We start from the raw sequence: 12781 nt of genomic DNA, 5'->3' as shown, positions 1-12781 counted from the left end.
TCGTGGCTCTAAGGCGTCACCTCAGCTTGCTCTCATTTAGAGGAAAAGTAGTAGAGATTCTGCCAGCTTCACACACCTATGACTCTGGGTCTCAGCTTCCTCATCTGTAAAATGGGGAGAACATCACTGAAGTCCTTCTCTGAGAGGGTTCCGGAGAGGGTCAACATAAGCTAAGCAAATGGTAATTACTGTTACTGTATGACAATTGATGGAGCCCTTTACAGAGCCCCAGGGCACCGTGATCAAGCACTTGATGTGTATTAATTACCTCGCTGAATTCTCACACTAACCCTGTAAGGTAACCAGGCACCAGAGTTAGGGGCATTAGACTCTGTTGCCAGACTGCCTGGGTTCAGATCCTGACTCGTATACTTACTAGTTCCATGTTCTTAACAAGTTAATTACCATTCTGATGCCTCAGTTTCCTGGTCTGTAAAATGGATGTAAAATAATTTATTTTACAGTGTTGACTTGAGTTCTAAAGGAAGCAACACGTGTAAAGGACTTTGAACAGTGCCTGGTTTGTAGGAAGTACTCAGTAAATGTAAGCCTTCCTTCTTTTTCTTCTGTTTATCCCCATTCTACACCAGTGGTTACCAACTAGGGATGATTTTGACCCCATTTCCACCCAGAGGATGACAGGAAATATCTGGAGAGATTTCAAGTTGGAGATGGGCTACTGGTACCTACAGGCCTCCCAGGTGGTGCTAGTGGTAAAGAACCCACCTGCCAAAGCAGGAGACCTAAGAGATGCCGGTTCGATCTCTGGGTCAGGAAGATCCCGTGGAGGAGGGCATGGCAACCCACTCCAGGATTCTTGCCTGGAGAATCTCATGGACAGAGGTGCCTGGCGAGCTATAGTCCATGGAGTCACAAAGAGTTGGACATGACGGAAGCGACTTAGCATATACGCAGTGGCATCTACTGGGCTGAGGCCACATATGCTGGTACCCAGCCCGCAACGCACAGGACAGCCCTGACAGCAATGGACTGTCCAGATGTGCCACGTGCTGTGGCCGAGAAACCCAGCTCTAAACTTAAATAAGGCTCAGATCTGCTCAAGGCCATCTGACTCTAGCACTTCTGAGTCTACCCACTCCCCAGTACTACTTCTCTCCAAGGACGGCAATGGATAAAACGCTTCATGAACTTTCGAATATTTTAGAGAATAAGGGAGGATCAGACAATGCCTTAGGAGAAGGCAATGGCACCCCACTCCAGTACTCTTGCCTGGAGAATCCCACGGACGGAGAAGCCTGGTGGGCTGCAGTCCATGGGGTCGCTAGGAGTCAGACACGACTGAGCGACTTCACTTTCACTTTTCACTTTCATGCATTGGAAAAGGAAATGGCAACCCACTCCAGTGTTCTTGCCTGGAGAATCCCAGGGACGGGGGAGCCTAGTAGGCTGCTGTCTCTGGGGTCGCACAGAGTCAGACACGACTGAAGCGACTTAGCAGCAGCAGCAGCAACAGACAATGCCTTTGTTTTAAAGTGTGTATCTTCCTCAACTTTCTTGGACATTAAATGAAAATTACAGGAAGAGATTATCAGTGGATTTCCTGCCAATAAAACCCTGAGTTTGACCAAGAAAGTATTAGTTTATTAAACATTAGGAGTTTCCCAAGCAGCAGGAATGCAGTTCAGGTTACATGTTGTTGCTGTTGTTTAGTCACTAAGTCACGTCCGACTCTTTGCAGCCCTATGGACTGTAGCCTGCAAGGCTCTTCTGTCCATGGGATTTCCCAGGCAAGAATACTGGAGTGGGTTGCCATGCCCTCCTCCAGGGGATCTTCCCGACACAGGGATCAAAACTGAGACTCCTGCATTGCAGGCAGATTCTTTTACCACTGAGCCACTCTTCCAGGTTACGTAGGAAGAGTTTTATCACAATCAGACTGGTTTTATTATTTTGAAAGTCCCAGTTAGAATCCATCTGGAAGTCTAGAAGTCCTGTAAAAATTAAAGCAAAACCAGCGGTCCTCCCATGTTCACAATCCAGCTGAGCCCAGAGCAGCAAGCAGGGGAGTGTTCACCTTTTTTCCGTGACGGGGCATCCCTGTCCACCTCGTCATCCTTCTTTTTATTTCCCAAGTCACTGGTGTTCACGGTCACTGTTGCCTTGATTTCCTGCTGGGCCACCTTCATTCGGTCATAGAAAACCTTGAAGAACTTCTCTGACTTCTTGTCTTCTGTCAACCGGCAGAAAAAGGAGTGCTGCCAGGGGAAAACCATGGTTTTTTTTCAACACTGTGACACACCAGTTACTGAATCCCACTCAGGACACCAAAACCTCACGAGGATCAGAGCCAGACACAAAACCTGAAAACCCATCTCAGTTTGGACCAAGGTTCAACACTGTTTCTTGCACCGTCATTCACTCGATTCGACAGCCTGAATTTGTCTACAAGGAGCTTTGAGAGCAAACTGTCACGTCTTGGCTGAAGAAGTCATACTGGCCTGGAAAGCCTGCTAGGGGGTGGTGGGCAGATTTTAGCTAACTAAGCACAACTCCCAACACACACAGATATCAACTCCAGTAACAATGAAAGCAGAATGTATTTTTCGTAATTGTTGCACGGCCAGTCGTGTTTAAGGACATCTATGAACCCTCCTCTTTGCAAACCCCTGTGAATATATACAGATAAGGAAGATATGCGACCCGCCCCTCTAGGGCTCCACACCAGATTATGATGACATGCCTGTAAGGAATGCTGAAATGTGTAAAAAGTGCTCCAGAAGCTACAAAGACAATTATATTATAGACGTTCAGAGCTGGCAAGGATGACATAGGTCTGGAGTGATCCCAAGATCTCCATAGAAAAGGTGGTTTTCAAATGAGGTCTTAAAGGGCAGGTAGAGATGAACAAGCTTACAGTTAACAGGTAGTTCGCCTCTTGGATACGCACTTGTTTTTTTGGACCCACTGCAAGCAATAGTATACATTGTTGATGTGAAAACACAATATGGTGTCTCAACTTCGTTTACGAGCATTCTCTTTTCACCCCTTTGCAAATACCACGCTGTTGTGGATTATTTACATAAAAATACAATACGGTCAATTTCCAGAGGAATAAAACAAAGCTCCAAACAATGTATTTGCTTCTCCGGGTTGGAGCTTTCTGCCAATTTCACTTCCTCCCCAATTTGGAGAGATGGCACTTCCCTACAGAAGGTAACCCTAAGCTTGCAATCCCAGAAAGAACCAAACTCTTACCAGCCTCACAAAGCCCCTCGACTCCTCCACTTCTCACCCCTGCACACCCTGAGCCTGACTGAGCAGCCCGCCGCCCCCCGCCCCGAAAGCCACTGCGTGTCCATCTGCCGACACGCAGCTGCAGCCACTGTGGCCCCTCTTCCAGCCACTGGTCCGCATGCTACACTGACAGACGTCCGCGCCACTTGCCCACAGAGCTCTGCTCACTCCTGCCCTTTCCTCTCCCTTCCCTGTTCTTCACCTTGGGCTGTTTCTTGTGAACAACACAGGATACAGCCCTCCTACCTGTGCTCCCTGGTCTTACCATTTTCCCTTCAGCCACTCCCAAATGCCAGTTTCCAACTCCCTGCCTGCCTCCTGCTTGGCCTTATCATTCTGAGCGTCACCCTCTATCACTCCCACTCTTTGAGCCAAGCTCCAGGCTTTCACGTGCTCCACTGCCGCGCGCGCGTGTGTGTGTGTGTGTGTGTGTGTGTGTATGCGCCCATGTGTGCTTAATTGCTTAGTCGTGTCTGACTCTTTGTGACCCCATGGACTGTAACCCACCAGGCTTCTCTGTCCATGGGGATTCTCCAGGCAAGAATACTGGAGTGGGTTGCCATGCCCTCCTCCAGGGAATCTTCCCAACCCAGGGATCGAACCCAGGTCTTCCACATTGCAGGTGGATTCTTTCCAACTGAGCCACCAGGGAAGCCCATGAATACTGGAGTGGATAGCCTATCCCTTCTCCAGGGGATCACTCCCACCCAGGAATCGAACTGGGGTCTTTCGCTTTGCAGATGGATTCTTTACCAGCTGAGCTACCAGGGAAGCCCTTCATGGCCCTCTACTTTATTTTCTTTTAAGTTTCTCTTTTGCCCATCCATCCAACCAGTATTCCATCCATTCATCCATCCTTCCATCCGCCACCCACTATTTACTGCACACCTGTCATGAGTTGGGCATTATGCCTGTTAGAGGAGAAACAACAATGAACAAAAAGGAGTATGTGCCCCATGAAACTTCGTAAGGAAAACATACGTTCACTCTGGAAAATTGTTTACTCATGAAAAAGCAAGTTCTACTTGTTCACTTCTTTGAGAGCCGATGTGTCTGCAGACAAACAAAAGGAGATGTGCGGGGGACTAAGACCTCAACCAACAGCCACCCAAACACAGGGATGACATTTTCCTCCCAGAGACATCACACAACATCTCAGCCACAGGGGTCACGGGGAGACTCTGCGGGAAGGTGGCTGCTTGGGGCAATGAAGTTCAGTTGCTGCCCCAATTGTCTTCCCATGGTATGAAGGCAACTTAAAAAACATCTGTGGGCAATCTGGTCATGCAGGAAAACAAATGCATCAGTGAATAGCCAAAGCCCCACCGTCTGTCATCTGTAAGTGTAACAGTGCATACCCAATACCTGCTACAAACACAGTGCTTCACATCCAGCCAGATGTCACTGGCTCAGGGTCAGGGCAAGGAGGCCTCTGGTGAAATGAGAGAAGGGCAAGGTACGGAGGATTACACGCTTCTGTATGTTTCTGCAATGGCCAGTGTATTTATTTTGCGTTATTTACAACAGTCCGCAGTCCCTCAAGGATTTGATGCTGCTTTGTAAACAAAATGTGGTCAGTGAAATGGTAAAGTGGACAGTGGAGTACGGTGACACAAGTAAGCACGGAAAAGTGATATTAAACAAGGATGGTGCTAGAAGATGTGAAAGGAGACCCAGCTGATTCCTGGCCACTGGACATCAAAAAACTGAAAAGACAGGCAAACCCCATCATGCCTTGCAGCAAGAACTGAGAGGAGAGAGGTCACACCAGTGCCTCAAAGGAAGGAAACATATCTTAACAGAGGGTTAGTAGAGCAGGCTTTCCAGCTGGACCTCCTGGGTTTGAGGCTGGGGTCCCTTACCCACCAGCTCTGGGACCCTGAGCAAGGTACCCAACCTCTCTGAACCCACACGGAAAGGCTGCTGAGGTGCACACCAAGCGCTTAGCACAGTGCCCACAGAATGAGTTGGTTCTGCACCACCGTTAACCAACTATCACAAGAAAAAGCCACAGCAAAGCCATCACCTGAGGGGCTCAGTGGTGAGAACGACCTCCAGAGTTAGAGAGAGCAGGCCTCGGCTCCATCACTCACGAGCTGGTGTCAGCTTAGAAAGTGACGACATCTCTGAAACGCAAATCTTCTCACCTACCAAATCGGCATCATAACAGGGTGTGCCCTTCATGAATGGTTATGAAGATCCAACGAGCTAATCACAGTGACACTCCCGATGGCTGACCTGACGAGGTGCTGGGAGCATGGGTGAATCTCTGTGCCTGTCACCTAACACCCCCCACCAGCCTGCTCTGATGAACAAGCTGTTACTATTACTCCTTTCGGATATCAGGAGACGTTCTTGGGTCTTTGAGATAACGTGCCTCCTGTGGGGAGCACCCCTGAGATGCTGGCTCTGTGACAAACAGCATCTTCCCAGAACGCCGGGGCCCCGGGGGCGGCAGAGCAGCAAGGGGAGGACAGCAGAGAACTTTCAGGTCTCTTGAGTGGGAAGCTCAGCGACATGCTGGAAGGAGAGGACCTTGTACAGGAGAAGTGAAAACCACGGCATGCAGAAGAGCTAAGACCTTCACCCCTCGCCTCCCTGGGGTAGGCTGTGTCTGGTGTGACCCAGAAGCGGTGAGCTCAGCTCCTGTACACCATTCACAGACCTGCTCCTTCCACCTCCTTCTGTCTCAAGGGCCTCACAGGGCCTGGGAGGGGAAGGGGGCGCCCTCCTCTGGACCATTTTTCCAGAAGCAGGTGGGACCTTGGACCAGAGCAGGCAGGGACTGGCTCCCAACCCCTTCAGGCTCTTCATGGCTACCTGCCCACCGCCCTCCTCGAATGTGTTTCAATGAATTGCTCTCCCCTCCCCCACTGTTCCCCAAACCTAGAACCAAGAGTCACGGAGAGACTGTTTCACTTCTCCAAACCTCACTGCACTCCACCCAGCAGGGCTGAGGTAACCCTTAAATGGCACCCCACTCCAGTACTCTTGCCTGGAAAATCCCATGGACAGAGGAGCATGGTAGGCTCCAGTCCATGGAGTCGCAAAGAGTTGGACACGACTGAGCGACTTCACTTCACTTCCAGATAAAACTAGTGTAGTGCATGAGTCGTCAGTAACAGCAAAACTGGCTGCCTCTGGGCAGGGGGGTGGGTGGTGAGTGAGAAGTGACCAAAAAGGAAACGAGAAGTTTCCGGAGTGAAGACAATGTCTCGATTGGGATGGAGGCTGCACAGGTGAGGCAGATAGAAGAGTGGCCCCCAGCCCTGCAAAGACGTCCAGACTCTCATCTGTGGGTATCATAAATATGCCAGCTTACATGGCAAAGGGGAAGGAAGTTGTAGATGGAATTAAGGTTCTTAGTCAGTTGATCTTAAAACTGGGAGGTGATTCTGGATTAGTCAAAGGGCTTATGTCATCACCAGGGTGCTTAAAAGTAGAAGAGGAGGGGTACGACTTCTTTGGTGGTCCAGTGGTTAAAGACTCTGCACTTCCCAATGCAGCAGGCATGGGTTTGATCCCTGGTTGGAGAACTAAGATGCCATAAGCCACGTGGTGCAGCCAAAAAAGAAAAAAACAATGTAGAGGAGGAGGGTGGAGGGATGCAGTATGAGAAGGACTCCACTCAGCATGGCTGGTTTTGAAATTTGAAGACTGCGGGGGGCTTCTAGAAACTTGGAAAGGCAGGAAAACAAATTCCCTCCCCCGGCCCCCTCCCCTGCTGAATCTGGATTTAGTCTGGTTAAGACTCATGCCGAACTTGTGAGATAAAATTTCTGGCTGTCCAAAGCTATTAAGATTTTGGTAATTTATTATTCTCAGTAACTTATTGTAAGTAATTTTAGTAATTTGTAAGATTTAGTGATTTTAGCAATTTAGTAAGATTTTAGTAATTTGTTATTTTTAGTAATTTGTTAGAGCAGCCACACAAAACAAATATGACCAAATCTGATGGTATTTGTCAGATCTGATCAAACTCTACACTTAAAATCTATACGTATGATCGTATGTAAGTCATATCACAATGAAAAGAGAGACGGAAAAAGCAACTGCTTTGCTTCCAGAAGGCTAGAGAACTTGGTCAAGGTAATCCACTCTTGGACCATTTTCCCCTTGTAAAATGGTCAAGGGGCCACCCTCAGAGGCTACCTTCCCCAGCAGAGGGATCTGAGTCTGACACCCTCGCAGGCCATCTCTCTTCACCACCACCTGCTTATCTCCAAGTCACAGTAGATTCCAAAGCCTTTTTCACATAAGCTGTCTTATCAGCGTCTTAGGAGATTGTCAAGACAGATACCATCATTCATAAATCCATCATTCATAACCACTTTAGAGGCAGGAGAGCTGGGGTCGGGAGAGGTCAGCTGACAGGTGGCAGAGCCTCGCTGGCTCCCTGCCCCTGTGCTCAAGGCTATCTCCACTACCTATCTTCTTAATGATCACACAGAACACCACCCCAGGGGTCGGCAGGAAACTCCCAAAAAGCAAAGACTGGTTTGGGGGTAGACCCAGCACCAGTGCCAACATCACAGACAACGGGTACATGTTTGGAGGGGCTTGAGGGTTGGACCAGGTGAGAAAGTGACCACCTACATGGGAATTCTGGAGGACAGAGGAGGGGAGGGATCTAGGTGTGGCCATTGTAAGCCAGGTTTAAAAACCACCACCACAAAAAAGAAACCACAGATCAGAGAATGTTAAAGTTGGAAGCACCCTATGTCAGCCACTTCCAGATGCTTTTCCCACCAAGGAAACTCGCTCCTCCTCTCTCCCCTAACACTGGGGTAAGGACCAGGTATTAGAGAGATACAGGCACAACTGCTCAGCCTGAGACAGAGTGGGGAGGACCCCCTCTCACCACTGGAATTCTCCTTGCAGCTCCAGGGTTCCACAGAACACTGTTTGGAAACTACCCATTTAGTCCAGCCCTGCATCTTTTACAGAGGAGGAAACTGAGGCCCAGAGCAGAAAATGAACACAGAGAACCAGGCCTCCTGAGTTCAAGTCAGTCCCGTTGACCAGGATTGGGGGTGGGTGAATGAAACCTGACCTGAGTTTCATTCCCACTCTGGGATAAATGTCAAGTGGACACAGTTTGCCCTCCTCGGGCTGCCCGAGCTGTACGGGACTCAGTAATGAGCTCTTAAGCTGAAAATAATAAGGAAACCGCCCTTTCAGATCACTCTTGAAAATAGTAAGACATCTCTTAATGAGCCTGGCAGCTACCTACTATGCCTGGCCAAGTTCTTGCAAAGAAACAGAGTGTGATTTATGACAAGCCCTCCCAGTTTCTGAAACCAGAAGCCACCCAAAGTTAGGGACCAGCGGAGGACTGGCAGCTCTGCTAGACAATAGGCCGGAAGTGTGCAGGAGAGGGTGGGGGCATGCCTTTCTTGAGATGCTGGAGGTCATGGCCCGGTCACATTGTGCAGGATGGGGTCTGGGGGGAAGACGGGAGACACGGGCCTTCCCCAGGTGCTGGACACACACCAGGGAAGGTGAGTGACTGAGCACCTTACTGAAAAGTCATCTCCCCCAGAGTTCAGAGACTTGGGGTGGGGTGGGGGTAGGCGGGGGAGACAGTCTTCGTACCCTGGAACCCAGAGCCAGCCAGCATGCATTTGGGGGACATGTGTATGTGCTCAGCTGTGTCTGACTCTTTGGGACCCCGTGGACTGTAGCCTGCCAGACTCCTCCAGGGAAGAATACTGGAGTGAGTTGCCATTTCCTCCTCCAGAGGATCTTGCCAACCCAAGGACTGAACCCATCTCCTGTATTGACAGGCAGATTCTTTACCACTGAGCCACCTGTGAAGTTCTCAGGGACACGGGAGGAGCCCTTTATGAGCATCTCAGATAAAGGAAGGGAAAGCGGCAGGAAGCAGAGGTGGATGTGATTTAGGCCCAGCCTGGGGGAGGGTCGAGGGAGCAGTCCCCGTGCTCCTGGGACAGCTTAAGACTCCTTCCCCAAAAGAAAGCATTTCACCCTGCAGTCATTCACCGTCCAGAAACTCTCCCACTGAGCTTTCCGAGGTTCCAGAGAACAAGCTTTCTATCTGACTGCCTGGGCCATTTCCCTGATTGACACAGCCCATGACTTTCACTCTGGGTGCTCATTTATCTGCTGCAGAATGAATTAAGTTCTCAGGCTAAGGGCAAAAATTAGAAAAATGTGACCTGCTGAACAGTGCTGAATCCCTGCGCTTCCCAGGGATGCTGGAAATTCCTCCCTGGATTTCTCTCTTCCATGTGCTTCTAGCACATGCGCACCTCAGTCTTGGCCCTGGGGTCTGTTTACCTTGTGGGGTTCTCCTCCAAGCCCCATGGTTATCTGAGATTTCATCATTTCCTGAGGATCCTGATTTGTAAATTACAGTGAGTGGTAACTTAAGGCTTATGGTTTGCCTGGCACTGCCTAAGTGCTTCGGACACAGTATCTCATTTAACCCTTACAACTACCCCAGGAGGTAGGGGTTATCACTCTCCCCACTTTACAGATGAGGAAACTGAGGCTCAAAGAGGCTAAATAACTTGCCAAGTCCTACAGCTGGGAAGTGGTGGTGGTGCCCAGGACTCAAAGCCCCATTGGTCTGATGCCTCAGCCCATGCTCTCAGCTCCCCTGCTTCGTTCAGCACCTCTACCCTGAGCAGGAGTGTGTCAAACTCCAAACACCTTTTGGCTTTTTATAATCTATTTCCCCACCTACCTAAGTCTCTCAGCTGCACAGACACAGACTCCTTTCACAGTAAAGAATAGCCGTGGTAGGAACACGTGTGAATGCCTGTGTTTCCTGCGAGGCCTGATGCACTTGTGAAGATGGGCTCCGAAACGAGCCCCTTCTGCTAGATGAAGCTTTGCCAGGGCTGGGCGTTATAGACTCTTCACCTAACTGTTGTCATCACTCTAGGTCTTGAATCCTTTTCTTAGAAACCGTTGACAACAATCAAAACCCACAGATCATGCACCAGGAACTAGGTGATAAAACACATATGCTTCAGGCAGAGGAGCCCAGAGAACTGCAAGTCTGGAAACCTAAATTTTAGCCAGTGCTCCCTGATAACCAGCCAGGTGAATTTGGGCAATTTGCTTACCTGCATTTGTGCCCTGGATTTCTTATCTGAAAAGCACGACTTACCACCTGCCTTGTGTGTGTCACGTGGCTGGGGTCCATCGAGGTTGCAGTTATGAAACATAACGCTAAACACAGTTTGATTACTATGGTAAACTGTTCCAGTATGCGGCATAGAATCTATCAATACCACTTTCCAAGGAGAGAAGTTAGCAGGTAAGACAGGTGGACTGACTCATGTGCTGGGTGTTATGTGATGACCAAAGTCTAGTGTCCCCAAAACATCCAAAGATAAACAATCCCAGCTGGGACTGGTAGGTCAAGACGGCCTGCAGAATAACAGCAAAAACACACTGAAGAGCATTTCCCAATAACCATCACAATGAAGGAAGTGAAAAAATAAAAATCCAGCTGGAATCTCACTAGTTCTAGAAGCCACTCAGCTTCTGTTAGGCATAGAGATAAATGTTTTAGCTTCCACTTCCCCAAGTTTAGTACACCCAAATGCAGAATACAAACTTGGTGTCAAACACCGCCCCCTACCCCCCCGGAAAGGCCCAAGTCTTTCAACACGAACGGTGTTTCTAGTATTTTCAACTATGCTTGACACTTCAGGAAGAGTATGACGTTTGCAAAGAATCTAACAATGAGTGAAGTGGACATTAAGAATCAAATGTACCCCTGGTATAAATGACTACTCACTCTAAGGTGGATGTTTTTTAGCAAGGTTTGATGGGTTTAAACCAGTAAACATCTACAAGTTTCAGCTCACCAGCATCTCTGAGGATGTTGTCAGCGTTCATGAATTCAGGAATAATATAAACTTTAAAACAGTAAAGAAGGAAGCGAAGAAGTGAACTAAGTATGGGTTGGAAAAACATCCACACTTCATTTTTCTGAAAAAAGTTGCTCCCTCATCCAAACTGTAGAGCCGTCTCTTGATAACTCAGAGATAAACAGCATGTTTCAACTCCTCTGACCTGCCAAGGCTGGACAGAGGCCATCTTCTGCTCATGGCTGATGTTCAAGGTCTAAGAGAGGGGTTGGAGGACAGGGAGGGCCTCACTCAAATGAATCTGGCCACTGGGCTTCAGGGAAGGGCCTGGGCTCCAAAGCGAAGACCAAAGCACTGGATCTTCATCATGTTTTCAAGGTGAATGGTTTTAGCAAGCAACAAAGTCCAACCTTTTTCCTTAGAAACCACTTTTCTTTTGAAACCTATGAGCTTAACATCTCTCCTTGCCTGTCCTCCAGGGCCCATGGAAAGGCACTGGCCGGGGAATCTGCCCGACCTGCTAAGCGGTCTGGTCCCTCATCCCCTGGTGACTGCACCTCACATATTCCTCCATGTCCCCTCCACCAACAAACTGCACTTCCTAAACAAGATTTTGAAGATATTATCTTACCAAGCCCCTGCATGTGTAGGTAAACTGTCAGCAGTAACATCTCTAGCAACAGTGAAGAGTAAAATCGCAGAGATGCCAAGGAGGCAGGACAGCCTTCATCCTAGAAGTCCCAGGGACAAGCAGTAAGAGGACTCCAGATTTTCTCTGTGTTCCATTCTCCAACCTGCTGACAGAAGCTGGAGGCTGGCTTCTTTTGTGGAGTGCGCTGGTACAGCTGTCTGTATCTTCCAGCAAAAGACAAGGGGGAGAAAAGAGCCTCCAGAGAAAAACCACGATGACAACAAACAACAGCAGGATAGGAGACAGATGCAACCCCAAGCTGCCTGAAGTGACAGGACACTGTGGCAGGGACCTCCTTGGGAATCTTCCAGAGCAAGGCAAGTGTTTTGGTTACTCTTCAAGTCAATGTGTGGCTTATACAAAAGGAAGCCACTGAAGCAAACAAGAGTCTGGTGAGACCCCAGGAAGGACTCTTGTGGAAGCACTCAGAGACGTTCTAGAATCTCGTTCCATGCATCTCTACTCAACTAGAGATGAAGAAAATCCATCTCCAGTGTGTGTCTGGGGCCAGGGTCCCCTCCAGGGGTGACTCTATGATTCAACCGAAGGGCCCTGTGGGGGTTCAGGTGACATCCTCGGGTCCTGTGCCAGCTTGCCTACAGCCTTACCGTGGGGTCTGTGACTGGGGGACGGAGGCCTTCTCAGCGAGCCTCCAATGTGTACTGTGAGACCCGAAAAGAATGATGCAAGAGGTCCTGGAGAGACTCTGTCACCAAGAAACACGCCCTGGGCATCAGCCAAGGAGGGCTCAGGTGGGCCCCCCGCCCAGAGCCTGGTGGCCATTCAGCTACTGTGCCTTCCTACTTCAGCTGGGGGTTCCATCTGTGTTAGCAAGGAAGAACCCAGTGGCAAGCTACTGCACAGCACGTGGAGCTCAGCTTGGTGCTCTGTGATGACGTAGAAGGATGGGACGGTGAGGTGTTGGGAGGGAGGTCTAAGACAGAGGGGATATACGTGTGTATACATATATATGGCTGATTCGCATCAC

General features: G+C 49.2%; 1 protein-coding gene across 1 annotated transcript in view; it reads right to left on the bottom strand.

The window, feature by feature from the left end:
• The window catches only part of ITPR1 (inositol 1,4,5-trisphosphate receptor type 1), a 322601-nt gene that overhangs the window by 79082 nt on the left and 230738 nt on the right, over positions 1-12781 (bottom strand). Inside the window, exon 43 of the mRNA XM_052638520.1 lies at positions 2036-2216. Coding sequence (XP_052494480.1) covers positions 2036-2216 — 181 coding nt within the window. The remainder of the gene's footprint in view (positions 1-2035; positions 2217-12781) is intronic.

This window comes from Budorcas taxicolor, chromosome 1 (genome assembly GCF_023091745.1).
Source record: "Budorcas taxicolor isolate Tak-1 chromosome 1, Takin1.1, whole genome shotgun sequence".
Lineage (NCBI taxonomy): Eukaryota > Metazoa > Chordata > Mammalia > Artiodactyla > Bovidae > Budorcas > Budorcas taxicolor.
This window is presented reverse-complemented; position numbering and strand designations above follow the sequence as displayed.